At 45.6% G+C, this 27,626-nt stretch overlaps 1 protein-coding gene across 2 annotated transcripts in view; it reads right to left on the bottom strand.

The window, feature by feature from the left end:
- EZH1 (enhancer of zeste 1 polycomb repressive complex 2 subunit) overlaps positions 1-27,626 on the bottom strand; it is a 278,927-nt gene that overhangs the window by 80,154 nt on the left and 171,147 nt on the right. For both annotated transcript variants that reach the window (XR_013594997.1, XM_078645362.1), the window contains exons 8-9: positions 26,122-26,217; positions 10,678-10,780 (exon numbers count right to left, since the gene is read on the bottom strand). Coding sequence is in view for 1 of the 2 variants with exons in the window: in XM_078645362.1 (XP_078501488.1) it covers positions 10,678-10,780; positions 26,122-26,217 (199 nt within the window). In the remaining variant the exon portion in view is untranslated. The remainder of the gene's footprint in view (positions 1-10,677; positions 10,781-26,121; positions 26,218-27,626) is intronic.

The following is a 27,626-nucleotide window of genomic DNA, read 5'->3' as shown; positions in this document are numbered from 1 at the left end:
CTGTGGTGATGTTTCTCCAGACGGGCAGGAATTGCTGCAGTCTCCCCCCGACAGGTGTTAAGTGGTCGGGGGGCAGCGACAGAGAGTCACTGTTTGCTTGGGGTAGAGGAGCGGGAGCTGTTGTTTCCTCTGCCGCGACCTCTGTTGCTGTTATTTCTGTAACCTCCCTTGTTCTGTTTTGTGAACGAGGATTGTGCTCCACCTCTTGAGAACTGAGATTGTTGACCCATTTGTCCTCTGGTGACTCCACGTGCACCTGAGCGACGAAAATTGCCGCCACGAAACTGTTGTGACTGTAGGGCCCCCATGGACTTAGCAGTTTCAGTGTCTTTTTTTATTTTTTCTAGGGTGGTGTCAACATCTGGACCAAACAGACTATCAGGATTGACTGGCTGATTAAGAATGGTTGTCTGAATATCTGGTTTAAACCCCGAGATGCGGAGCCACGCCTGTCGTCTCAGCATAACGCTAGTGTTGATAGCTCTAGCAGCTGTGTCTGCGGCGTCAAGTGCACACTTGATGGCTGCGTTTGAGATTAGCTTCCCTTCCTCAATAAGCAGTTTGGTGCCTTCTTGGAACTTTGGAGGCAGGTGTTGTATAATCTGTTCTAGGGTGTCGTAATGCGCCCTATCGTAACGTGCTAAGAGTGCTTGTGTATTGGCAATGCGCCAAAAGTTTGCGGCCTGTGCAGCTACTCTTTTGCCCCCTGCCTCTAGCACTTTGGACTCCTTATCCGGGGGAGGAGCTTCACCCGTCGTCTGGGAGTTGGCACGTTTCCTGGCATTGGCGACCACAAGAGAGTCCAGTGGCAACTGTCCCCGAATGTATGGGGGTCTGCAGGTGCAGGTCTGTACTTCTTTTCAATACGTGGATTGACCACTCGTGCTCTGGTAGGCTCCTTAAATATGTCCCCAGCATGCTTGAGGACTCCTTTAAGCATAGGCAGCGTCTTTACTGTCCTTTCAGAGACTGAAAATGTGTCGAAAAGGAAGTCTTCCTCCACCGGGTCAGCATGCATGTCCACATCATGATTGGCTGCCGCCCTCTCAATTAGTGCATGAAAACCTGCTGAATCCTCAGTTGGGGATGCACGTGCATTAAAAAGCTGCGGGTCATGCCCCACACTTTGGGTGCCCTGGTCACCAGTGTCATCATATGAATCCGGTTGTGCATCTGGTTCATTGATAGGGAAATTGTATTGCTCGTCCTCATCATACTCCTCACCCGCAGAGTGTTCTGGTGAGGGAGTAGGGCTCCGTCTTGGAGGAGGCTGGATTTGTTCCATGAGGCCTGAAGCGTCAAGGGGCACCCTTTTCTTTTTCAGTGGGATGACATATGAGTCCACTGACTCTGAAGTGATTTTTCTCTTATAGAGGGTCAATTTGCCTGTGTCAGCGTCGATGAAATGCTCTGAATCATCCTCTGATTCGAGTACCCGACGTGGAAGTGGGCCAGCCGTTGAAGAAACCGTCGTCTTTGGTGCCGATTTGGTGGAAAAGGCTTTCGGCGCCTCCTTCGGCGGCAAAATAAAGAGAAGTTTGCCAGAAGGCTTTGCTGGATTGTCCTTTTGCGCCTGCGGCGATGATATCGGAGCCGACGGAGCAGAGGCCTTCTCCCTGATTCTCTGTAGTGATTCGGCGATGGGGGACGTCTCACTCACAGTGGGTTTTGGCGCCGACGAGGACGTCTTGACCTTTCCCTCGGATCCGACGTCTTTGTGGGCCTTGTGCGCTTTTGACGCGGATCCCGCTGACACCGACCCCGATTCCTGGGACCGGTGCGCAGACGTGCCAGTCTTCGATCCGTGCGCCTGCGTAGCCTCCGTGGAGCCGGCTTTGGCGTGCTTGGACGGCGGCGCAGCTGTTGACCCGTGCCGACCATCTTTCTTAGAGGATCCCTCCTCAGGCGTCGATTTCGATTTTGCAGCAGCGGAATCGACGGACTTCTTCGACTTCTGCGGACCGGAGGTCGACGGAGTCGATGGAGTAGCGGGTACAGTCGTTTTCGCCGGCACGGCAGCCATCTTAGGGACACTCGAGTCCTTAAGTTTCGGTTTCGTTTTCGGGTCGGCCATCTTAGATGTAGTCGATCCCGATGGTTTCGGTTTCGGTTTCGATACAGTCTGCTCCGCAAGTAAGTCCGTGGCCGGGCCAGAAGGCGGGGCTGTGGCTTGCGTCACTGGGTCTTGGGTAAGGCCTACAGGCGATCCCGTGACCCGGTCGGTATCCTCTCCCCTGAGCTATCCGCCGCGGCCCCATAAATCTCTTCGTCGTCTCCTACCTCGTCGACGTATTCAAGGCCTTGGCCCACGACTCCGTCGTCGTCTACCGGATCCGCCTCGACCTCCGTCTCGGGTGGGGAGATTTGAAGATGATGACCCTGGTCCTCTTCTTCCTGGTCGCCGAAGATGTCTTCCGGATCCGGGGCCGCTTGTCTAGCTTCCATGCGCACCGCGCGCCGAAGCTTGAGAGTCTTCTTAGACCGGAACTGTGCACAGGCTTTGCACTTGCCGTCGTCGTGGTCAGGCGAAAGGCATTTGTTACAGACGGGGTGTAGATCGATGTGTGGGTACTTGGACCCACAGAGCGGGCAATACTTAAACGGGCTCCGCTCCATGTTCAGAAAAGTTTGCAGTCGTGTCGCGATGAGAAGGCCTCAAAGTCCGAAGAGCGAAAGAAAACTCCGCTTATTCCGGCTCCAAGAGACGGAAGACTCGAGACCGTGCGCAGACAATACCGACGCAAAAAAAGCGAGGCCTTTTGGCCGCTAAAAGTTAGTTTTTCTCGGTTTCGACAGAAAGACGTCGAGACCACATCCGAACCCAATGGCGGAAAAAAACAATCTGGGGATGGAGCCGATGCCCATGCGCACTGTAGTCCAGGGGAGGAGCCACCTATCTCAGGATACTTCGAAGACTCTTCCAGGACAACAATGTGCGATCATCCGGACCCAACACTAGGCGGCGATCTAATGCTAAGATATGAATTTAGCAGCCCACATGCCTCGAACTCAACTTGGTCCTCAAACCACACACGTCTTCACACGTCGAGAAAAGAGAACTTTCTTCAGTCAACTTCACAGCCAATCCTATACCCGGTGGGGTAGCATGGGACAATACTGATTATGAAATCTATGGTCCAGTTGAAATCCTGAAGTATCCACATCAAATCAAGATCTCATTGAGTGACTTTGTAAAACCAAGCTCAGTTGCTGATGATTGGGACTTTGAAAGTATTAATGATATGATGTCTGACCTAGTGATGTCTGCTAAATTTACAAAACATGATTATTTGCAGGGTTCGTCTAATTATGATAAGATGTTCTGCTATAATCACTTTGGTAACCATTATCTGCATAAATCTGCACAACCTAGACATTTTTTAAATTATAATCAATGGGAACACTGTGCAACCCCTCCAAAAGGTAGCTCAAGAACTTTTTATGACAAATATTCATATTTTTCAGGGTTCAACACAAGTAATGCAGAAACATTTTATTTCAAATTGTCAAATAAGACAGATACGAAGACCATGCAATAATTGTGCGATGTCACTAAGCGGTACACTTCTGTGTAATGGTATTAGTTTACACGGAGCCTGTGAAGGGTCCTCAAATAACCTTTCATGCCACCAGCTAGGCACACCTGCAACACAAATAGAACCATTCTTTAGGAGACTATCGAACGGGAGTTACATTATAATTGTAGACCGCAGATGTTGTAGTTTGCTGCCCGGAAAACCTTATCTCATAACTACGACTGCGAAGGTCATGTGCTGTGAACGAGTATTGTTCCCCAGCGCAATGCCAGACAGGGAGGCAAGGTTATGGCCGAATTTGAAAATTGCTTCTATTCGAATTGATACTTTAAGCAGAATGAAAACAGTGCTCCTTCAGACGCCGACCAGGCTCACGTCATCAAAAGAAACGTATGATCTCCAAGCTGCAAGGACAACGGCAGAGATTCATTCATTGTTATCAACTAATTCCCCCATACATTTCGCAGAAATCCTGAACGAAATCTTAAATATTTCTGATACCAGTGGAGTCTCAAATGTATTTAAGACAGTGTTTTCGGGGGCTTTAACACCATTTAAAGCCATTCTGGGTATTTTTCCGGACTTCGTCCATTCCATCTTTGGTGGACTTCCTCTCCTTTTGGGACTAGTGGCAGGAATCCTATTTTTGATCCTGTTATTTCGCTATGGCAGACCGTGTCACAGACAAAACACCTGCGACAAGGGAAGAAACAATCCTAGCCATTGGATACCGGGACCGGATATCTAAAATCCTTGGACTATCCCGGCTTAGAGACCTGAACATGACTTGGTTTCTTTCATTTAGACCAATGTGGCAAAGATGTGTTTTACCTGTATTAAGGTGCTTGCTATGCGGAGAAGAATGCGTGTTGGACACCTGTCTGACGCTACAATTGGATGCGCCAATGGATGCAGAAACTTTGTTGGTTCCGGTCACGGCTCATGCATTGTGCTGTCCCCAGCGGCTACCAATCCTGATGACGGCATTCGTGGAAACTTCACCACTACGATTGAGGGGTAGTGAGGTTCAAGATGAAAGCAGCATCGATCGGGTACGACCTTCTGTCAGCTATGCTGATCAAAACATCAATGGAGGCAATCATGTTCATGAATGCATGGTGACCACTTTTTCCGAGTTAGTGGAACTTTCACAGGAAGCTGTTGACAGCTTTTTCGACAGTCTAAATGATATGATGTTCTCACCAGAGCAGAAATAATGACTTTTGAGCAAGCTAGCACACGGCATTCCCATCACCCTGAATTTGGCCTTCAACTTTAATGATAAAGTAACATGAACAATTTTTTCTCCAGTCTACGGACAGCAGATTTTTTCACAATCCCCAAAATATTTTATAGTTTTTCAGGACACTTATCTTCTGCTTAAAGTAGAAACTATTCTTAGAGAACTAAATTTCTATTTTAGGAACTTTAGAGACATTAGCTGCCTTCTGGCATGTTCATGGATATTTTATTTTGTGATGAAATGGTCTAGCATTTTTTCTTCTGTATTAAGAGCCATTTCATGTGTTATTTTCATATTTTATTAATAATGATGTATAAATATGCGCGATTAATTTAGCATTCTTCTACTGCTTATGTGCATATAGTGCTTATGATTATATTTTTCTCGTGTATTACATAATTTCGAAATGCATATGGATGTATTTTGGGGTGGTACGGTATACACATACGTCACTGTGTATTTACTATGCCTAGATTTGTAAACATGGACATAGTCTCCGTGGAGTGGATGTGATGTATTCTTATAGGTTCTGTATCGATCCCCCTATTCCTGACCCTGTTCTGGTTAACAATTAACTAGCAGCCATCCCACGATGCAAAAACCGTTATCTGATTAAGCCACACCACGGCACAGGAACGCGTTATCTGATTAGGTCATAACGCTTGCCATCTAATTAGGCAAGCACTATTCCTTCAGCCCCTGATAAGGCATACGGAGTTCTCAAAACAAATCAAACCTATGACAACCTGGGAAAATCCCTGCGGCCATTGTTTTGATTTCACCGAGAACTTCAGTAAAGAATGTGCTAACGACCAGTTCGTATGACATCCTTATTGACGTATCTATGTCCATCCTTACGTCAATCTCGGCACCTTACAGGTATAAATATTACCGACATTGCCTTAAGCAAACACACGCGGTGGTGACGAGATCGGAGCAGCGAGACTTGCCGAAGAGGCCAGCACAGAGCGGACCCCGCTGGCGCTGCCCCGCCTTCCTGACGCGCTGAGAACGAGACGCTGCTTTCTCCTGCCGAGAAATCCAGCTCCGGCGCTGACAAGCAGCCCTTGCAGGCAGCCTGGAATATCAAGACCAAAGACGAGAGATACCAGCCCTCAACCATTCTAGATCTCAGGTACAGAACTGAATAACCCCTTACAGAGAATTCTTGAGTCAGACACTTGGCAAAACCAACTTAACTTAAACTGCTACTTATCTACTCCCGCCCACGTATTAGGCTTAGGTCAGGTACACTGGGGTAGGCGTAGTTAGAAGCACCAGTTGAGTACGATTAGTCAAATGTATATATGTATGTATCTATTTTATCCATTTTAAATATCTTATGGCTTAGAAACCATATCAATGCTTTTACAGTATTATTTTATAATTCTGCTTTTATTGTATGCACTTTACTTAACCATAAGTATTGCAATAATATCGATTCATTTCTCTTGTACGAGAAAAGAGACTGATCAATAAATAACATCTTTTATTGAACACGCCCGTCTCTTCCTTTTCTCTACAATCTGGTGAAACTAAGAATGCACTGAACTGACTGAGTAAAATAAGTTGTCTTTTGTTTTCACACGACTCTAGAGATACACTCTTGATTAGGGGAGAGCAAATTTGTCATGTTCTATGGTTGTCAGAAACTAAATCCCTTCTTGTCTATCCAGGGAGGTTAAAATCCTCCTTGCCTATTCGAGAAAGTTTCTAGTGAACTCTGAACTAGCTGGCAAACACAAAACTTTAAGTCTAATATCGTCAGTAGAAGACCTAGTTAACCTCCGTCCTAGGTCTATACTATTGAAGGTATTATTCCAATGCGCAGAGCCTATTGGGATAATAGGAACTAGACTACACCGGATGCGTGGGACCGTGGTCGGCGGAGCGGAGTTTCCGGTTGGGTACGTAGAAGGAGAGTCGACTGTTGAGATAGGCTAGGCCGGTTTTGTGAATGGCACAGAGCCTCCTGACATAGGGTCCACGGCTTACAGTGGATCTGCGGTGACATGGCTGGGGCTTAGACTCGAAGGGGAGGGGGTAGCCCCTTCGAACAATCTCCAGAACCCACCTGTCTGATGTAATGGTGCGCCAGTGGGGGAGGTGATGACGAATCCTGCCCCCCACTGGCGTCTGGTGGGCCTGAAACACCAGACTAGGAAGGTGTGGAGGCACTGGCAGCAGGGGTGTTGGTGGACTGACCCGCACGTTGGCCCCGTGACCCGCCTCTGCGAGCCCCACGTCCGCAGATCCGCTGGGACTGTTGCTGCGCAGGCTTGTTCTGAAATGAACGTGTTTGCACGCCTCTTTCGGAGCTTCGAAAGGAACGAAAGTTAGAAGTGAAAGGAGTACGTGCGGCCGAAAGGCCTAAGGATTTGGTCGTGGCCCGAGAGTCCTTAAAACGCTCCAATGTGGAATCCGCCTTATCACCAAAGAGGCGGATGCCATCGAAGGGCATGTCCATCGAAGTATTCTGGACATCTGCAGAGAAGCCAGTCATCCTCAACCAGGCATGACGACGTAACACCACCGTTGTGGTAATCGCCCTACCCAGCAAATCAGCGGTATCGAGACCGCCACGTATAGTGAACTTATCTTCATCTCTCCCCTCCAGAAGAGCTCGGGAGAGAACTGTCCGGGCCACCACCGGACACTGTGGTAGCACCTGCTCAACCGCATCCCATACAGAATGGGAATAGCAGCCCAAGAGACATGCAGTGTTCACAGACCGCAGTCCAGAACTTGCAGAAGAATAAATCTTCTTGCCAAACTGCTCCAATTTCTTGGATTCCTTGTCTGGTGGAGCAGAAGGAAACTCACTCAGGAAGTGGGCCTGAACCACCAAACTCTCAGGTGTGGGGTGCTGGGTGAGGAAGGCAGGGTCGCCCGGAGCCGGGCGATGGCGTCGGCCCACAACCTTATCCAGAGGAGCACCTGTGTTGGGCCCGGACCAAGTGCCCAGAAGCACATCAGTAAGTGCCTCATTAAACAGCAATAGCGGTTCTGTAGAAGAAGAGGCTGGCCAAAGCACTTCAGTCACTAGGTTAGTCCTGACAGTCACTGTAGGGAGCTCCAGGCCAAGAGCCTCGGCCACCCTACGTAGCACCGTAGAAAAGGAACCACTCCCCTCCATAGTAGCTGAAGGGGATGGTGAACCAGGCGCCGGAGTTTAATCCGGGCCACCGGCCTCCACCTTCTCATCCCAGTCGGGAACGGACTCGCACTGTGCTGCGAGAGGGTCTTCAAACCCTTCCCAGTCCTCCCCTTCCTCCACAAGTGGACGAGGACGTGGGTGAAGAAAAGGGTAAAAGTCCCCCATTGGCATTGGGATCGGCATCGGGAGACATCCCTCCAGCACCGGTTCGGCGTCGGAAAAGAAGTCGATGCTGGCGTCTGTCCCTGTCGGCATCGGCGCCACCGGCATCAGTGTCGGCGACGTCGATGTCAGTGGGGGCCGTTTGGGGTCCACCGGCAAAAACGGGGAGCCCCGGCCGGAGCCATGGAGGCCTCTGGGCGTCAACGTCGGGGCCAGAGCTGGCAACGTTGAGGAACGCGGAACAGTGGGGCCCGAGGATACGTGCCATTGCAGACACGAACTCTTGCGAGTCGCCGATGGACCCGGGAAAGGTGGGTAGGCCAACAGTAACTGTTTAGACTCCGGCGGAGCCGCAGGGGTAGTGCCACCTGCCCCCTCAGCTGTGTCTTGTGACCGGCGAGGGGAGGAAGTAGAGCGGCGACGTTTCGATGACTTTTTGTGCTTCGCCTTACCTGCTTACGAGTGCGAAGACTTAGAATGATGGTGCTTGCTCTGCAACCGGGCCCTGGAATGACGTGGGGCCGACTCCCGGGCCTCCAGCCACTCTCAGGACCGCTCCCGCAAAGTTTTGGGGCCATGGCCGGGCAGTGGGAAAACGACTCTCAGAAGAGACACTCACGGTGCGGGTCTGTCAGCGACATCGTGCGCGGACAGGCCTTGCAAAGCTTGAAACCGGGCATCCCTATGCACCAGGAGTAAGTTTACTTACAATTTATATCAAACAAATACTTAAGTCAACAAGTGACGGGGTACCGCTCTCTCCGGATCTGCGCTTGCTGGCGCGGAAAAAGAAAGAACTGACGTCAGCGTGCGTGGGCGCGTCTATGTAGTTCCAGTGGCGTAATCTTGGCCAATACGACGCCAACGACGCACACGGACCCGTACGACGACGTCTATCGATGCACAGGGGTACTGCTGACGAAAGCTTTCCGGATCCAGTCTGATGCCTGGGGATTATTCTAAGGTAAGGAATCTATCACTAACGTGTCTCTTTCAGATATGGATAAATGATTGAGCATAGTAACCAATCTATATGTTATGTAATTGGTATGGACTACTATCCACCATGATCCTAAAGTTTGTTAATTATATGTTAAAAGGAAAATAAAGTTGGGGAAAAAAAACTGCTTTGCAATTGGTTTTCTGCTACTGGGAAGTACAGCGCTGTTAAGCTATTGGTCCAAGGTAGTATGGTTTCCCAGTGCCATAAGGGAGTCAGAGGATATCTTTCACAAAAACCTTTTTTTTTATCTTACATATAAAGGGAATGTTAGTGTTTAGGAATAAAATGTGTATACCTTCAGAAAATGTCAAATTGATATTTGAAGACAAGGGGCGTGATGTAGAACTCGGCGGACGGGTTACTACATCACAACGGAGATGGATATCCTGTACGCCGAAATATAAATCTCATTACAACTAATTTCAGCGGACGGGATATCGGTTACCATAGTAACGGAGTAACCTGTCTGCCGAGTTCTAAATCAGGCCCAATGTTTTGTATTGTTGAGTGCTTTGATTATTTGAGGCCTGAGCTTTTGCTTTGTTGTGTGAACCTAATCTCAAATATATTTCCTTAGTGTCTGAGACTTTTTTCTATATGGCGTTTGGAAAAACTTCATAATCTAAGTCAATACATTTTTTGTCATTAGTCGCACTACTGCGGTCTGAAGCCTATAAGGTTGACGTAACTTTAAGTATATATTGCCTCTCTGAACCAGTTAGGTCTCCTGGAAGGGAGTCCTACTGGGACAACCTCTCAACCCCCACTCCTACCACCAGCAGGATTCGTCTTCTTTGCCAAACACAAGTGCCCCTTCAGTACATTGTGTAAAACTCTCACACCCAAACCACTGACAGTGGGGGTGAAGGGTCAGTGTGGCTCACTTAGTAAAAATCAAGCCAGTTTATTTCCTCCCACCCAGTTGTAAATGAATGTTTTGGGTGGCAGGACTCTCTAACACTCACAGAATAGCTTGAACATGATAACATATCTTCATGAGTGCCCCTTTTGTGCAGACTGTAAACACAATTTCATTTTAGCCAGATTACTTAGAAAACTGTAGTATCTATTGCATGATGGGAACCCACATTTTCAGCAATTTATTTACAACTCTGACATTGTCTTATGGTCCTTGCCTACATTTTCATCATTTGTACTTAGCTCAAAGTCTCAGTTCTGCCACAAACAAAATCACATACCAGTCTGGAGTTCCATGGATGGATGAGAGAGTTGTTACCACAAGCCAGTCTTTGGCCTTGGTGGGAAAAGGCATTTAGTTCCTTAAAGATGCTACAGTGACGGAAGTCTGATGACCAAGTAGGAATGCAAACCATTGTTATTTTAAAAACTTTTCAAAGGAAACTCACAAGATATTGATTTTTCCCTTCTGTGCCTGCACTGTTGAAGTGAAACAACAGACTGAAAATGGTTTTGGCTGTTTATAGCATTAACCACGTTAGCCGGAAACTTCTGAGACTTCTATTAGTTGGGACTTCACAATCCCTTTTTAGATCCTGTTAAAGCCAATCTTTACTCAATGCCCTACATACGAAAATGGTAAATAATATTTTCTTACCTTCCTTTGATTTCCTCTGGAAAGCCGTTTTCAGGAAACATGGACGAAATGGCACTAAAGATCTTGTCAATAGGGAACTGGTTCTTCGTACATCTCCTGATGCCTACAAAAAAAGACAAACTTTGCTTTCTTCTTCTTGTAAAGGAGGAGGGTAATTTGGAGTAGGTGTACCCTTTAAGATTCCACACAACAGAGCTCCCCATTTGAGGGAATCCTCAGTGGGTAGGTGTAGTCCAAAGGCAGCCTAACTTATTGGAAAAAATAATTTTAATCTAGTTCCACATCAATAACAGTCACAAACAATAAGTATTATAGAATGTTGCTTTGTTTTAGGACATGTGCTCTGTAGACATACTGTGCTTCATTCACCAGATGTCCCCTTTAAAAGCATTCTACCCTGATGGGGTCTCCAGTCACTGGTCTTATTCTTGTGGAATGACAATATCTAGCAGAACCACAATTAAGTATCTGTCCGAACAACGGTATGGTAAAGATCTTGCTCAGAAGCAATGTAGTGTTTGTAGACCTATGAGAAATCACGCAAGTCAGAGGATTTATGTAGTTCTTTGTGGTGGAGCGGATTTTGTATGTTACCGATACTTGATTGACACATCGGGACACAGCTGTGTGTATAAAATATATGCAATTAATTTCACAGTAAGGCGTAAGGCAGAAATTATATGGAAAAATTCCCAAAAATAACTTGGTCCAAAGAATTATGAAAGAAACATTATGGTTATTTAAGAATACAAAGAGATACCATCAAACAGATCGCTCAGCTTAGCTCAAGAAAAATGGGATGAACTGGTGTATGATTTATTTTAAATGTGGTACTTAATTCCCCTATCAATCACTAGCTTAATTAATCATAGACCTCATACTTAACCTTAATCTAGAAATAATTCTAAACATCGAGAAGTGCATGTTAATTTCAATAGAGTTTTCAGATCTAACAATATTCTTGCACAGGCCCTTCAACTGGTGTGAAGACTTTTATATAAGAATCACATATTACTGTAGAAATATTGTAGAAAGTTAGTAATCAACCTTTAGATTTAAAAGAGGCAGTTCTCGGCTATTACATACCAGCAGAAGGAGCAGCCAATTGTCCTGTAATACACACAATGTATCCAAGAACCTATCTAGGAGCTCACAGTTTGATTGAATATTGCTGTTAATCTAAATTAAATTATTTTCTTTGGCAGTCCAGGGCGTTTGGTGAATAAAAACACAAGGAGAGCCCCAGGAGGCATCAACAGACAATCTAAATTTACAACATAATAAGTAAGCAATCAAAAGATCAAGTAGGTATCAGAATGTAGGAATATGTCTGTTAGGTATGTAGATTGACACTTATTCATGACTATTGCTTACTACTTTACCTAGAGAGGGTGATTATACTGCTTCAACTAAAGGTTTTTATATTTGTACAAAACTGTGAACAATAAAGTGGGGAATATTTACCTTAAGGTGGAAATATGCATAACATGGATTCATGTGTTTAATTCTGTGACAACTGTGAAGATGGTTGTACAAACTTTCATTATTTACAAGTTGAGTTTCATACAGCTATTTGGGTTATGTCTGTTGATAGACATCTACCTAGACCATTTAAGGCTTTCTAATTTGATTTCCTAATCTGCTGCTAAGTGAATATCCAACATCTACATATTGTAACACATACTTTAATGGGAGCAACACTATATAAACTTAGAGATAAAGTCTGTCGCACATTGGGACATACATGCAATTTTACCTAGTAAACTCTTTCAATCATTATAGTCCCATTTGAAAGATAATCCACTTTTAAGCATACAACCAGTTAAATATTTCAGATAACAGTTGGAAACCTATGTTTCAAATAAAAGAATGATGTAAGCAAGCTTCCAAATTTGGGTTCACTCTAAATAACTCATGAACGTTCTTCCATTTTAAGTATTCATTTTATATTTTGTCTACTTACTCAGCCTAAGATACATTTAGATAAGTACCAATTTTGTGCTCCTCGATATTTTGATTTATATACCTCGCTGTACAATGAAATTTGTGATATTCGAATATCACTGAATACTACTTTTAACAGTACTAACCATATACTCATCCAAATAACTCCGGAATCTTTTCGGAAACAGTTTGTGAAGATTGCCATTTCACTGCTTTAGTTGAATATTAATGATGATGGGCACTCTTTATTCGAGGGTGGCCCCTGTGTTACCACTTTTCTACAAATGTACCAGGTCCTTACAGAACATAGTACAGCACACCTTCACCCGATAAAGGCTCCATTACTCATACGGAAAAAACACTGTTGAGATTAATTTATATATGCTTGTGAATGCTCAAGAAAATTGTTAGATAAGATGCAAGAACAGTCATTGAAAAGCCAGTGACCCATAAGAAGTTTTATATCACCAATAAACTTCACACACAATCTTTAAAATGCCATGTGTTTCTGCTTCTTTTCTACTGCTAATGCACGGGTATTTGTTTGTTGGTATGCATCTATATTGCTGATTGAGAGCAAGACTCCCTTCTTGATATTTTTCTATTTGCATTTTTACTCCGTACAAAAATAAATCTTAGCAATTTCACAACCTGTAAATGGACAGGTGACCAAACAGGATCAATTTAGCTAAGGGAAACAAGAATCATTTTCTGATAGGTTAGATTAATGATGTGTTAAAATCATTGCTCTATTTGTACAATATTAAGTGCCGGTGCCCAAATATAAAATGTCAACTTGTCGAATTCCAAGGGTGCGCAGTCATGAATGCACCCGAGGCCCTTTTAATGACACTTGCTATAGCAACCCTCTCCCCCCCCCCCCCCCCCCCAATAAAAAGGAGAAGATGGTCTCAGACAACAAACCTGCTCGTGGCACAAGCAAAGGCAGAAGATGCAAAATGGATGCAGCTGAACCTATCATTGTGAAGAGTATAGGAAGTTATGGTGCTGGTAGTAACCTGATCTACATATCTGCTAGGCGTGCTCCTACATGCAGTTAACATTTCTGTACTGAGGTAAATAAGCCAGGCAATCAAGAACTTTGTATATGTGAAGCAACAAAACCCAAGCTAAAAATCTAGAGAACAATAGCCAAGAGAGAGTGGCGGCCTGAGACTACCATGCGTGGAACACTACTGCACATCGCTTCATCCATCCCAACTGACCTATCTATAGCCAAGACACAGACGCCCAACATTGTGTGATTCTCCATATCCTAAAAAGCTTCTCTAACGAGTAGCTCGGGAGCTACTAGTAGTTCTGCAGTTTATGTAAGTAGCTCTCCCGTGTCCAGTTGAAACTACTAAATTTCAAGCTTTTGCTTGATGGACTATATGTAAACCCATAATTCAAGAGTGTGTACCAGGGATAAAAATGTATATATTTTCAGAAAGGATAAGCTGATGATTGCATTTCCAAAATCAAATTTTATCGGATATTTGAGGGTCATGTGGTGTTGTGGAGGTTTCTTACTAATATTACCTTTGTGTCATGGGGCATTTAAGCTATGAACGTTTTATATAACCTATGTAATGGCATTCCGAATTGACAAAGGGTTTTTTACATTACTCCAGCAATCCTGCCTGGTGCACTGAGGTGATCTCTGTGGGTAATTTTATACAGGGTGGCCACTAACGTAATCTTTTCTGATGTGGTCACTATTACAACATTAACAATATTAGTAGCTCAGGATGACTGTTACTGCTCGTAAGTAGCTCTTATTACAGAAAAGGTTGGAGACCCCCAGCAGTATAAAAGCCATAGTTCACTGAGTTCACAGATTTCAAATCCCATCACACAAACTAGAACTCAGATTTGGCTCCACTGCCATACGCTGTTTAAAAGTTACACTCAAATACATGCACAAGCACCAGCTCAAATACATGAACAAGCACCAGTCTGACATAATGCCAGCATCAGTGTGGGGGGCCGAGCCATATCATGGGAGCTCTGGAAGAAAGCAGGAATACACAACTGAACAGCTGTGCCAAGGGGAACTTAAAACCTTTATCACAATACAGGATGAATTTCACCTGCCCCAGAGACAGGAATGGAAATGCCTACAATTAAAACACTCCCTCCATAGCCGTTTAGGGGAATCTCCCATATTACAATACCTTAAAAACAGAGGATTTTTCCAATGGACGGTATTTGGGTTCTACACCCTATAGTAAATCATCTAGACTCACAGCTCCTCTTACTGCAACTTCACACCAAATGGCAAGGACTACTGCAGGTAGAATACATGGTGGAGGATTGGGCTGAGGAGCTCAGGGACCTGAATAGAGGGGTTAGGGAACCCAGAATGAAATTTACCAGTTTAAAGACTGGTACTGGGGCCTTCAAAAACTCAGGGCAGCAGGATTATTGCCTCACAGTGACTGGGAAGATGTGCTGATAGGATAGGAAGCGACATGCTACCATTGATCCTTAGCAAGCAGGACCATTGATACACCTCTATACTGAAATGGCTGACCTGCTGACTCCAGCCTGCCATATCGGATGGCTGCTTTCCACTGCTTTTACCACAGTGAAAGTGTGTATTCTACGACACTGGTGGTCGCCAGAGACCCACCCATGGCAAATGGTTGACGGAGACATACAAAACAGCAACCTACAAACTATTACTATATAAAGAGCAAGATAATGTAGCTATTTTAACTCATGTCACAGTCTGGCTTCCGAGCGAACCACAGCACCGAGACCGCCCTCATCGCTGCCACCGATGACATACGAACTCTGATGGACAACGGAGAAACAGCGGCCCTCATCCTCCTGGACCTCTCCGCAGCTTTCGACACTGTCTGCCACCGCACCCTAGTACAGCGCCTCGGCAACATCGAAATCCAGGACAAAGCGCTGGATTGGATCACCTCCTTCCTCGACGGAAGAACACAGAGAGTCCGCCAACCACCGTACAAGTCAGAGGCCACCAAAGTCATCTGCGGCGTCCCTCAAGGATCCTCACTGAGCCCCACCCTCTTCAACGTCTACATGAGCCCCCTCGCGGCCATCGCACGCCAACACAACCTCAACATAATCTCCTACGCCGACGACACCCAGCTGATCCTCTCCCTGACCAACGACCCCGCCACCGCCAGAGCCAACCTGCACGAAGGGATGAGAGAGGTAGCCGAATGGATGACGACCAGCCGCCTGAAACTGAACTCGGACAAGACGGAGGTCCTCATCCTGGGCTCCTCGCCCTCCGCCTGGGACGACTCCTGGTGGCCCCCCGCCCTGGGCACCGCACCCAAACCGACGGACCACGCACGCAACCTGGGCTTCATCCTGGACTCCTCCCTCTCCATGACCAGACAAGTAAACACCGTCTCCTCGTCTTGCTTCAACATCCTGCGCATGCTACGCAAGATCTTCCGGTGGATCCCCACCGAGACGAGGAAGACGGTCACCCAGGCCCTCGTCACCAGCCAACTGGACTACGGCAACGCCCTCTACGCCGGAACCACCGCCAAGCTCCAGAAGAGACTCCAGCGGATCCAGAACGCCTCGGCCAGACTCATCCTCGACATCCCCCGACGCAGCCACATCTCCGGACACCTGAGAGATCTGCATTGGCTCCCGGTCAACAAGAGAATCACCTTCCGTCTCCTCACCCACGCACACAAAGCCCTACACGACCAAGGCCCGAGCTACCTCAACAACCGGATCAACTTCTACACCCCCAAGCGCCTCCTCAGATCAACCAGCCACGCCCTCGCCGCCGTCCCCCGCATCCGAAGAGCGACAACAGGAGGAAGGTCCTTCTCCTACCTGGCCGCCAAGACCTGGAACTCACTCCCAACCGACCTGCGCCTGACCCAAGACCACCTCTCCTTCAGGAAGAAGCTCAAGACCTGGCTGTTCGAGCAGTAACGGCACCCCCCCCCATCCCAGCGCCTTGAGACCCTACGGGTGAGTAGTGCGCTCTAAAAATGACATGATTGATTGATTGATTGATGTCAGAGCTCCTTTCTTTGCCAAGTTAACGCCAACTGGGTACCAAGCAGTAGGAAGGAAGTACAATAAAAGCTCCTCCCACTGGACTAGCATTCCTTCTCCCCCACTACATTCTGCTCTCCCAGTTACAGCACAGGGGCTACTCAAAAGTCCAAAAAAGAAAGATAGAATAAGACCCTACCCAAAGGACCCTCCCACCCATGTTGCCGAGCTAGAGTTTCAAACCTCCCTCAACTCCCCATCTCTACCACTTCCACTACTTCCCTTCCCTCCCAGAGGAGAACCTACTGTAGCAATCACACATCCGGTAAAGTGCATAGCCCGATAAGGGAGAGACTACACTAGTGTTTACATGAGCTTATCCCACCATATGAGAGAGAGGGATGGCAGCAGCAGAAGTCAGAATACTAGAACCGAGCAAAGGTTTATTTAAAAGCAAGTTAATGCTGTTATGTTATGTTATGTTAATAACTTTTATTCGGCGCACAGCTGCCCCAGCGAAGGGGCGTCCTGGCGCCTGTCCAGATACCACAACACAACAGATCAGAGCCGGGGAAAGAGGAGATCAATTGCCAGAAGCGAACAGGTGGGTTTTAATAGCGCGCCTGAAAAGAATAAGACTATCCAGGGCACGGATGTGTACAGGGAGAGAATTCCATAGGTCAACTGCCAGAACGCGAAAGGAGCGCCCTCCCATCCTACTCAGTCTGAACCTAGGCTTAATCGCCAGGTGGTGAGATTCAGACCTGAGGGAACGTGTGGGCAGATACGGAGCAATAAGGCCCGCAAGGGCAGGAGGGGAGGAAAGCTTCAGAATCTTAAATGTCAGACAGAGAGCCTTAAATTTGATTCTCTGTCTGACCGGAAGCCAATGAAGGGAAGTCAGAACAGTGGAAACAGAACACCGCCTCGGGAGGCCCACAATGGCACGTGCAGCAGCATTCTGCACAATCTGAAGCCTAGAAGCCTCAGCCTGGTTCACTCCAAGTAGCAAAGCGCTCCCGTAGTCCAATCGCGACAAGATGGAGGCCTGAACCACCAGTTGCCGCGTGGGGGGGTCGAAGAACTTAAGGACAGGCCTCAGTCCCCGCAGGATACCAAAACAGGTAGCTGCTACCCTCTTCGTATGGCTGGCAAAAGAAAGATGGGAATCCAGCCACACCCCCAGGTTTTTAACTTCGGCCGCTGGAGTGGGAGAGACCCCCAGTTCGGGAGGCCACCACTGGTCTCCCCAAAGTTCCGTCTGCCTCCCTAGAATCAGGACCTCGGTTTTTTTAGCGTTAAGCTGTAAGCAGTTGCAACGCATCCACTTAGCCACAGCTATAAGTCCAGCTCGAAATCTGGGCGCATTCACCTCAGGGTCTCCGCTAAGTGTTACCGCCAGCTGCGTGTCGTCGGCGTACGATGTCATGGTAAGGCCACATTCCCTGACGACAGCAGCCAGCGGTTTCACATACAGATTGAACAGTGTAGGACTTAAAGCGGAGCCCTGGGGAACTCCCAGACCGAGAGAGTGGAACGAGGACTGGCCAGGTGGAATGGCCACTTTAAAACACCGGTCCGAAAGGAAGGAGCGGAACCACTCAAGAGCTTTCCCTCCGATACCCACTTCCTCCAAACGCCGCACTAAAATGTCATGAGACACCGTGTCAAATGCGGCGCTCAGGTCTAACAGCAGGAGCGCCGCTGTCTGCCCCGCATCCAGCACTGACCGCAAGTGCTCGGTCATGAAGAGCAGGGCCGTTTCAGTGCTGTGTTGAGTGCGGAACCCATTTTGACTCTCGTCAAGAATGTTATTACGAGAGAGATGGGTAGACAGAATGGTATTCACGTGTGCCTCAGTGACCTTTGCGGTCCAAGGCAGGAGGGAGATGGGCCGGTAATTTTCCGGGAGCAAGGGGTCAAGATTGGGTTTCTTCAAAATAGGGCTGACCACAGCTTGCTTCCAGGATGGAGGAACCACGCCCTCAGTAAGGGAAAGATTGATAAGATCCAGGATGGGCTCACGACACAGCGGCGGGAGAAGAGTGAAGAACTCCGGCTTCAATGGATCTAAGGGAGAGCCAGATTTAATTTTGAGGCTTAGAGTGTCAAATACCTCAACAGACATAGCCGGCAAGAAGGACAAGGTCTCCACAACCAAAGTCTTCACAGTACTCGGAGCCTCCGCGGGGACGGAAGATGTAAAACCTCGGTAGATTGCCTGCACCTTCTCCACGAAGAAGGATGCCAGGCTCTCACAGTGTGAATCCGTGCAGATTTCTATCGAGGTGGCCCGTTTCCCCATCAGATCTTTAAGTACCTTGAAGATAAGCTTGGAGGGATTGGAACTATTGGAGAACTCAGTAGCATAATAAGCTGCCCGAGTTTGACAGATGGCTCTGTGATAGTTTTTGAGCTGGGCAAAGTACAGTGATTTTAACATGGGATCAAAGGATTTCCTCCAGGCTCTCTCAGCTTGCCGGCACGTTCTTTTAAGCTCGGCAAGGTTTTCATTATACCAGGGACTGCGGGTCTTAGCATGACATTTAGACCAGCGCAGAGGTATAAGAGAATCGAGGGCCGTGAGAACCCAGTTACAGAACTGTTCGTAGCCCTGTTCCACATTCTGCAGTTTGCCTAAGGGCTGTGCCTCCAATATCCCAACAAATTCCTCCAGCTTGAGTTTCCGCCAGCTACGCTTGAGGATCTGTTTATCCACAGGTTTCAATTGTGGATTATCTAAGGGACACGCCACTTTAACCAACATATGGTCCGTCCAACCCACCGCCAACGGGACAGATGTTTTGGCCCGGATTAAGGTGGTAAAGAAGGGATCAAGTATGTGTCCTCCTATGTGGGTGGGGGAGGTAACTAGTTGGTTAAGTTGCATCGCTTCAAGATCCGCTAGCAGAGAGCTAATAGGAGAAGAAGACATCAGATCGAAGTGAATGTTTAAGTCCCCTACGATGTTAAAATTAGCACAGCTAGAGACTAGCGAGCTGACCACATCTACCAGTGCGGACTTAAAGACGGTATCGTTCCCAGGTGGGCGATAGATAAGGATGCCACTAAAGGTGAAGTGATGGCTTATCCTTACCTTAAAGGAGGCGCTTTCACACATGGGAAGGTTCTGAGGCTTCCATTCAGCCGATAGGCAGGATTTAATCGCCATGGCGATACCACCTCCCCTAGTTGTACGGTTCAGTGTAAACACCGTATAGGTGGAGGGGAAGGCCAGATTTATAATGGCGGTGTCAGCATCTTGTAGCCAAGTTTCGGTCAAAAAGATGATATCTGGAGAATCCGAATCTATCATATCCCGAAGGAATTGATAGTGCTTGACCAAAGATCTGACATTCAGGCTCCACACGTTTAGGACTTGCTCAGTGCGATCTGTATGAGTGCCGTAAGCAGTCCCTGGCACAGAACGCACCCCCGTGGGTGCGGTCAAAGAAAACCAGCCACAGGAACAGTCATAAGGTCCCGAGAGAGGAAATAATGGGACATGCTTACATACTGGAAGAGTATCTCGTACAGCGAGAATACTAGCACTGTCGTACTTACACGGAACGATATTACACATCGTGTTGCCGTGGCAGGGGGCCAGAGTCCATAGCCCGCGCCCGCTACCTCGACGCGGACGAGCGCAGACGGGCAGGACTCTGGCACGACTCCGGCTAAGCGACGGCGTCCCTCTGCGCGTTTCCGCTGCGCGGAAGAGGACGACTTTAAATAGGCGTCTCCCAAACCACCTCGAGCGTCAGGACGCTCCAAGATGGCGCCCGCGCAAGCACACACTCACCCCAAACAAAGATGGCGCCCACCAGTCTCCAGCCCCGGGACCCGGACCCGCCAAATGGCGGTGTAGTTTCCACAATTTATATGCAAGTGAGGGGACACAGGCCCTGCAAAGCGGTAAGTAAAATCAGGGGATAAAAAAGAATAAGCAACCAAAATAGGCTAAGGGTTAATTAAAATAGCAGCCAGCCGGCAGCGCGACCTGCACTGATGCAGTGGTGAACAGCATTGTGTTTGCATTTGTGAATATCTGCAAGTGCCCGAGTGTGTGCGCAGTCCTGTATCTGTGCAAGTGACTTGTGTGTCTCTGTTCTCATGTATGAGGGTGTTCAGGTATTGTTCACATAGCACACCCTGATGAAATACTTGCTTTGGCAAAATGGTGGTAATTCCTGGTAAATTTTGGGCATCCGTGTGATGATGCTTATCGCCCACCTTGGTAAAATTGTAGCCGAGGTACAATGGTTATAATGCTTTGCAACTTGTGGAAATCCATGAAGTATGACCATTTCTTGGTACCTTGATATTTTCTATGGCATAATGTGCAACCCTGGTAAAACGCTGCCCCCACCACAACAGTGGCAATTCTTTCAAACTTGTGGGCATATTTAGCATGCTGCCAACTACAGGTAAAATGCTGACTCTACTGGAAAGGTAGCAATTGTGGACATATTGTAGACATCTATGGTGCCATTCTCTGGCCTATTGGCGATCTGGCCCACGTTCTTTTTGGTCATTCTTACAGGTTTCTATTGAATTGTTGAAAGTCTCAGTGACAATTAAGACTCCAAGTACAATGAGCAGCTCCGCAATACATTTCTGTTAACTTATAATTCTAGGCATGACAGTGATGATCATTCTTGACATGTTGTGGGCGCCCGTCCACAGCATAATGGACTGCAGTCTGTCTCCCTTTGCACAGCTTTAGTGCCAGGTAATCAAACTGTGTTGACTAGTAGTGTATAGGTAATCATAGGCAATGAATTACCACATTCTCGTTCACCCAGACAACTACTGCTTTAAAACTATTAATTTATTAAATATGATATAAACGTTTGCTTTGCTGTATAAATTCACTTAAACATCACTGGTAATTTGCTTCCATGAGCAAAGTGTCCAAATCGAATGAGAAAGGAGAGGTTGTATACTTACGGCCAGAGCGGTCGATCTCGAAGCAGAGGAACCGGTTTCGAGTATCGGCAGAGGCGCTCAACATTCTGTGATTCAGGTCAAATCACTTAATCTCCAAGTGCCTAACAAAAATGACTGTGTCCATCTGTAATTATTATTATTATTAAATTAGTTTTGTAACACGCGCAGCTACCCAAAAAGGGTTTCCCGGCGCCTAGCACACAAATTGCTAGAAAAGGAGCAGTCAAGAACCATTTGCTACTAAAAGAGCTAAGTTTTAAGATTTCTTCGAAAGCTGAAATAGGACGGGTAATTCTTCAAGGACACCGGAAGAGCATTCCAGATTTTGGGGCCAAGACAAGAAAAGGAGCGGCCTGCCATACTTGCAAGTTTAAATCTGGGAATCACGAAGTCTCCGTGGGCTGTAGAGCGCAAGGGACGGAAAGAATGTAAGGATGGATGAGCTCTTGCAGATACCCTAGTGCCACACCTTGTTTGATTTTAAAGATGTAACACAGGGTTTTAAATTTAATTCTTTGATCAATTCGAAGCCAGTGAAGGTCACATAAATACGGCGAGATGGAAGCCTGTCTAGGAACCTGACAAAGAAGGCGTAGTGCAGAGTTCTGAACTACCAGTAGCTTTCTTAGTACCGTTTGGCAGCTACCAAGATAGAGAACATTGCCGTAATCGAGGTGAGAGGTGATGAGTGCCTGGACTACCGTGCTTTGGGCTGAGGCAGGAAGCATCCAAAGGATCTTACGAAGCCACCTCAAGATCGTGAAACAGATGGCAGCAACACTCGCCACCTGTTGTCTCATAGAGAGACGATGCCCAGATTACGGACATGGGTGACAGGTAGGGGAAAGGAACCCATTTCCTGAGGCCAATGGGGAGGGCCCCATAGGTCCTTGTGCTTGCCCAGGATAAGGACCTCAGTCTTATCCCCATTTAACTTCAAAAAGTGCTGATGTAAAGCGCTCTGATACCTTCGAGTCGAGTTGACGCTATATACAACTCTTTAAAAAAAAAAAACCTCTAAAAGAAAAAAAAAGGCCAATGCTTTTCAGGGAGACCCATCATCAGTGTGCTTTAGTTGTTAAAAATAAACATCACGTGGGATTTCATGCTGTAGCCCGTCCTCCATCCTGTAGGAAACTCTTCCCGCTCAAGTGTCGCCAGTTATGGTGAATGCCTCTTTTCTTGAGAACACAGCAGTTAAAGAATTATGGTGGGAATTCTGGACTTATTTTGAATATTCCTAACACAAAGGTGCCCAACCCTAGCTTAATGGTGGTAATTCCTTGTATTCTGTGGACACCCATTTCACAGCGATGGTTCTGACAAAATAGTAGTCATTTTAGCCATATTGTGGACATCCTTTACACTGTCATGGTCATTCTTAAAATATTGTGGGCGCCATGGCCTCCACCTCTGCTATAATGCTGCCCCTGCTTTACTGGGGCAATTTGTGGCCTGTCGCAATCATACAAGGCATGATAGTGGTTACTTTAGTATAAAACTAGCCCTCACTTAATAGTGATAATCACTATCATATTGTGACAGCCATGGCAGTATAGGTCCAAGGAACAAATGTATAGCACATTAACGTTCAAGTGGGATTGATACTCCTTTCGTAATTCCATAAAAAATTCGGCCTGCGATTAGGTTTCTATACCCTCTGGCGAAAGTGTAGGCTCTATTCCAACCTACCAATTTGAGACAGTAAACCTGCTGGAATTAAACCAATGGACCACCTGCACATTATATGAGGAAGGAGCATTCTGGGCAACAATTAATACCGTGAGACTCGCAGGATTATTTGTTGTTATTGGTTTCTAAATCTATTTTCATTTTGCACAGACACTTCAGAATACATACTAGGAACACATTGGATCATCTTATTAAAATCAACGTCCTATACTAGTGCAAATAATGTGTATAGTTGTAACTGTATTGATAAAACAGTGCCAATGAAAGTGATTAATAAACAAAATATTAAAAAGAATTGCAACACTGCAACAGTATTTAAAAATACCCTTGCATAGGAATATTGAACCAGACCTATTCTCCAACCCTCCCTTCTTGACTCTAGCTAAGCTGTTTTAGTGCTAAAAAGGTTTGAATGTGTGTTAGCCTCTTAATAGCTGAACAATATTGTTCTGTTATCAATCTCTATAATCAAAACACTTATGGCATACCCAGCAAGCGGATGATGCCAGGCTGGTGTGAGATGCCCGCCTGTAACCTTCATGAAGGATGTTTAGAGATGTGCTTGCTCTGACAGAGTCTACAGGAAGCCGGAGAGCTTCCTCTCTGCCTTATACTGGTAAGTAACGAATTATGTGAAATGGGCCAGGCCTCACACTGAATGATATCAAATGGAAACATTAACATATTGATGTAGTTACACCTTTGCTTAATTTTATAAAGCATTATAAATCATGTGAATGCATATATGAATAATTTGTGCACTAACAAATATAAAGAAAACATGAAAAAGCTAATGTTGCACATACTACATTATGAATGCAAACATTACTAAATGCAGTATACTCTATAAAAGGAATGTGTGAAATATCTGTCTTTGCCAGTGTGTGTGGTTCCTGCAAATATTTTAAAGGTTGCATATTTTTAATGCTAAATACAAAATTTTAACTTTTAATGTGATCAGAGTTAATGCTGACTGCTGTATTTTATGTAATATTGTAAAGCTAGGTAAACTTATCAAAATTATTTGACTGACTAATCAACTTTTCTCTGTCTGCTCGGTTTCAAAGTGGTTGCAAGGATGCTCTAAGACAGACGCATAATGATGTCTTGAATCTTTGTGCAAGAGTTGAAATGAAGATAAACCTATGTGTTACCTGGTTAAATGGATAGTAAACAGGAAGGTGTTTAGCAGAGAGGTGAGGGGAGGCAGTTATATGTTAAAATGTACTGTTGTCAGCATTACTGCAGTATCACACACTCTACACTATCAAATACAAAAGGGTGCAGTTTGTCTTTTGCCAATCTCTTATGCAAGACACCCCTAACCCTTAGCATCCCAGGAGAAAGACCTCTGATCCAGCTAATGAAAGATTGTGGGTAATTCTTGGTGAGCACGAAAGCCCCATGTCTCATTAACCGATCACAGGGTATCATCCGAGACCTCCAGAGAGGCATGTTACCTCCCTAGCCAAAGTTTATCATTTGGAGATGGCCCCTTGAATTAATGGTTACAATGTGCAAATGCATCTCACTTTGCTTTACCCCACTCCTGGCAGACATCTTTAACAAAGGAGGTGGTAAACATGGAAGACGATCAATCACCTTTCTTCCTACTACAACATTTCGGCACTACCAGGCCTTTCTTTGGAATGGCTCTTGCCCCAGAATCTCAACTGCTCACCCCCACTGCCAGCCTTGAGACTCTGCACCAGTCTTGCATGCCGATTCCTTCTGCTGTTTGTGTAAATGGTGTGTTTGCTCTCTTACACATCAGTCTTTCAGTGCACGTCAATAAGCAGGTGCCATTCCCTCTAGAGATGTGCCTTGTGCGGCCCACCCGGAAACAGCTTTGGATTTTGAAACGGCAGAGGTGGCAGATGCAGCCGCTTGTTGACCAACCTCCAAGACCTTAACAATCTGCACCCCTACAACTTGGGGGTTATACGTACTCCCAGTGGTGAAACCGAGGAGGCTTTAATTCATTTTACAAACTGCATTTTTAAAATATAAAAATAGGTTCTTTCTTACTCTTACGCCTGGAAAACTTCTTTCAACTGTCCTGTTCCTACAAGTCACTACTACCAAGAACCTTTAGAAAGGGCACTCACTTCCCGTTCATTTTGCCACCCTACATACGGAATACTCTGCTTATGTACCTCAGCAGCACTGAAAATGCAGTACATCAGAAAAGTTTATATAAGATTATGCTCTCAGTGACTGACTACAGTTTAATAGATTTTTAGGTGCAACCAGCTTTGTTATTTAGCAGTCGGGTCACAATAATAAAACACATTTTTTTAACTGTATTTACTGAATAAGTGATGTACTTGACTGTGAGTTCAAATTCCTTTAATACTGCAAAGTCCAAATTAGCCTCTCGTTTTGCTTTATAAGCATATTTTTAATTAAAATTATTAGTTTAGAAAAGTCTAAAAGTTTTCTGTTCTACAAATAACTTAGTACAGAAATTCCAATCTAATTAGGATTATTTACAACAGGTTTCTCAGGTGTAGGTGCAAAAGGAGCAGCGCCATGTCAGACTTTCATGATAACTACTGTCTGTGCAAATGGGTCTTCGCCAGATGAATTAAACAAATATATTTTGTGATGACATCATGGAAATTTGACATGATCAAGCCCTTCTGGGCCTGTGATGGACAACCCTGAACTGCAAAGGCTGTGACCACTGGTCAACATAGTCTATAAAAATAAGTAGTGTATCATTTTGTCTGGGGTCAGTCTAGGAGCACATAACACCTGCAGTGTGCCAGCAGTATCACCAAGAGCGCTCAACGCTTCCATACACACACCTGCAACATCAGCACCTACCCACAAGGATTCTGATTTATCTCTCACCTTTGCTTCTGTTCCGAAGACACATCTTCTCAGGATCCTCATTCCCGTCTGTCCCGCCTGTTGCAGGCAGGTCACTTCCTGTGTTTGCAAGAGCCCCTGTAGAGAATAGTAAAGTTGAATTTGAGATTGTTTACAGTGCATTCCCTCTTTGATTTTTTTTACCACATAGGAGGAAAGATGCCCAAACTTTTTAAGAAATTGTAGTTCAATACAGTGAAAAAGGGGACTGCACTGTACATATGAAGCAGTAGTTGGCATGTTAGGCAATTATGAATCCTTCACAAAAATATTTGTGAACTATATTAATTAATTGAGAAAATGATTACATTTAAGTTGGAGCAAGCAAGTGAGGAAGAAAACGAGTTACTTACCTGCAACTACGGTTCTCCAGTATCATTCATAGATTCACATGCTTGAAACATCACTGTCGTCGAGGTGGGAGTCCCACAGTAACTTCTATAAAAGCAATCAATGCCATTCAAAGGCTTCCATGCAATGAGAAATCACTGCTATAGCCTATCCATATTCTTCTGTAAAAAAGTACCAAAGTTTAAACTATAACCAATCAAATGCAAGCACCCTTTAGATCACTCCAGAGAGGGGCTTAGTCTCTTACATGTTCAAGCACAAGTGTGATAAGAGTTAATCTTGATTAATAAGGAAAGCCTCTCAGGGGAGGAGGGAGGGTCGCATGTGAATCTATGAAAGATACCAATAAGGGAGAACTGTAGTTACAGGTAAGTAACTCATTTTCTTCCACAGTTTTGGATCTTTCTCAGATTCACATGCTTAAATCAGAATAGCAAGTAGTATTGTTTGTAATCAAACAGATATACATATATCCTTAGTGGATGGTGAGTAAATGGAAAATATTTGAGCAGTATTATAAACTGATAGATTCAGCGTAACAAAGGAAACAGAAGTAGTAAAAGCATATAAATACATCTCAAAACAGTATATGATTGTGTATATATTTCACCTTTCCACCCTCCTTGGGTTACCGGGACACTCCTGCGTCGGTGCACGCCAGGGCCCAAGGTCGCCCTGCACTACATCAGTTCTGCATCGTACACACAAGTACGTGGTGCACTCTTATCCAATAATTCCGCCAGTCAGAGTAGCTTGAAAGACTTTATTTCAACATCAAGCCAACGAAAAAACCGAACGCGTTTTGGCGAAACACTTGCCTTGGTTACGGGTAATTCATTATTGCCAAGCAGACATTTAAACATAGATAACATTACGTGCTCAAAAAAAACACACAGTGCGTGATAATATAAATCAAAAGTGGACTTTAGCAGTGTCGGCCATCTTTAAATGGTAAATCACAGATAAAGTTCTAATTTATATCGCAATATATTCTTGCTAAATTCAACATAGTAATATTTGATTTTATATTCTGCTACATATATATAGTTCTGTGATTTCGGGATATATTGTATCTTCATCCAAAATATGATAAATACTTCATATTCTGCAAAGAATTAATTTCTTCAACGAGTCCC

Source organism: Lissotriton helveticus, chromosome 5_1 (genome assembly GCF_964261635.1).
Source record: "Lissotriton helveticus chromosome 5_1, aLisHel1.1, whole genome shotgun sequence".
Taxonomy (NCBI): domain Eukaryota; kingdom Metazoa; phylum Chordata; class Amphibia; order Caudata; family Salamandridae; genus Lissotriton; species Lissotriton helveticus.
The sequence above is the reverse complement of the archived record's forward strand: the minus strand, read 5'-3'. Positions and strand labels throughout refer to the sequence as shown.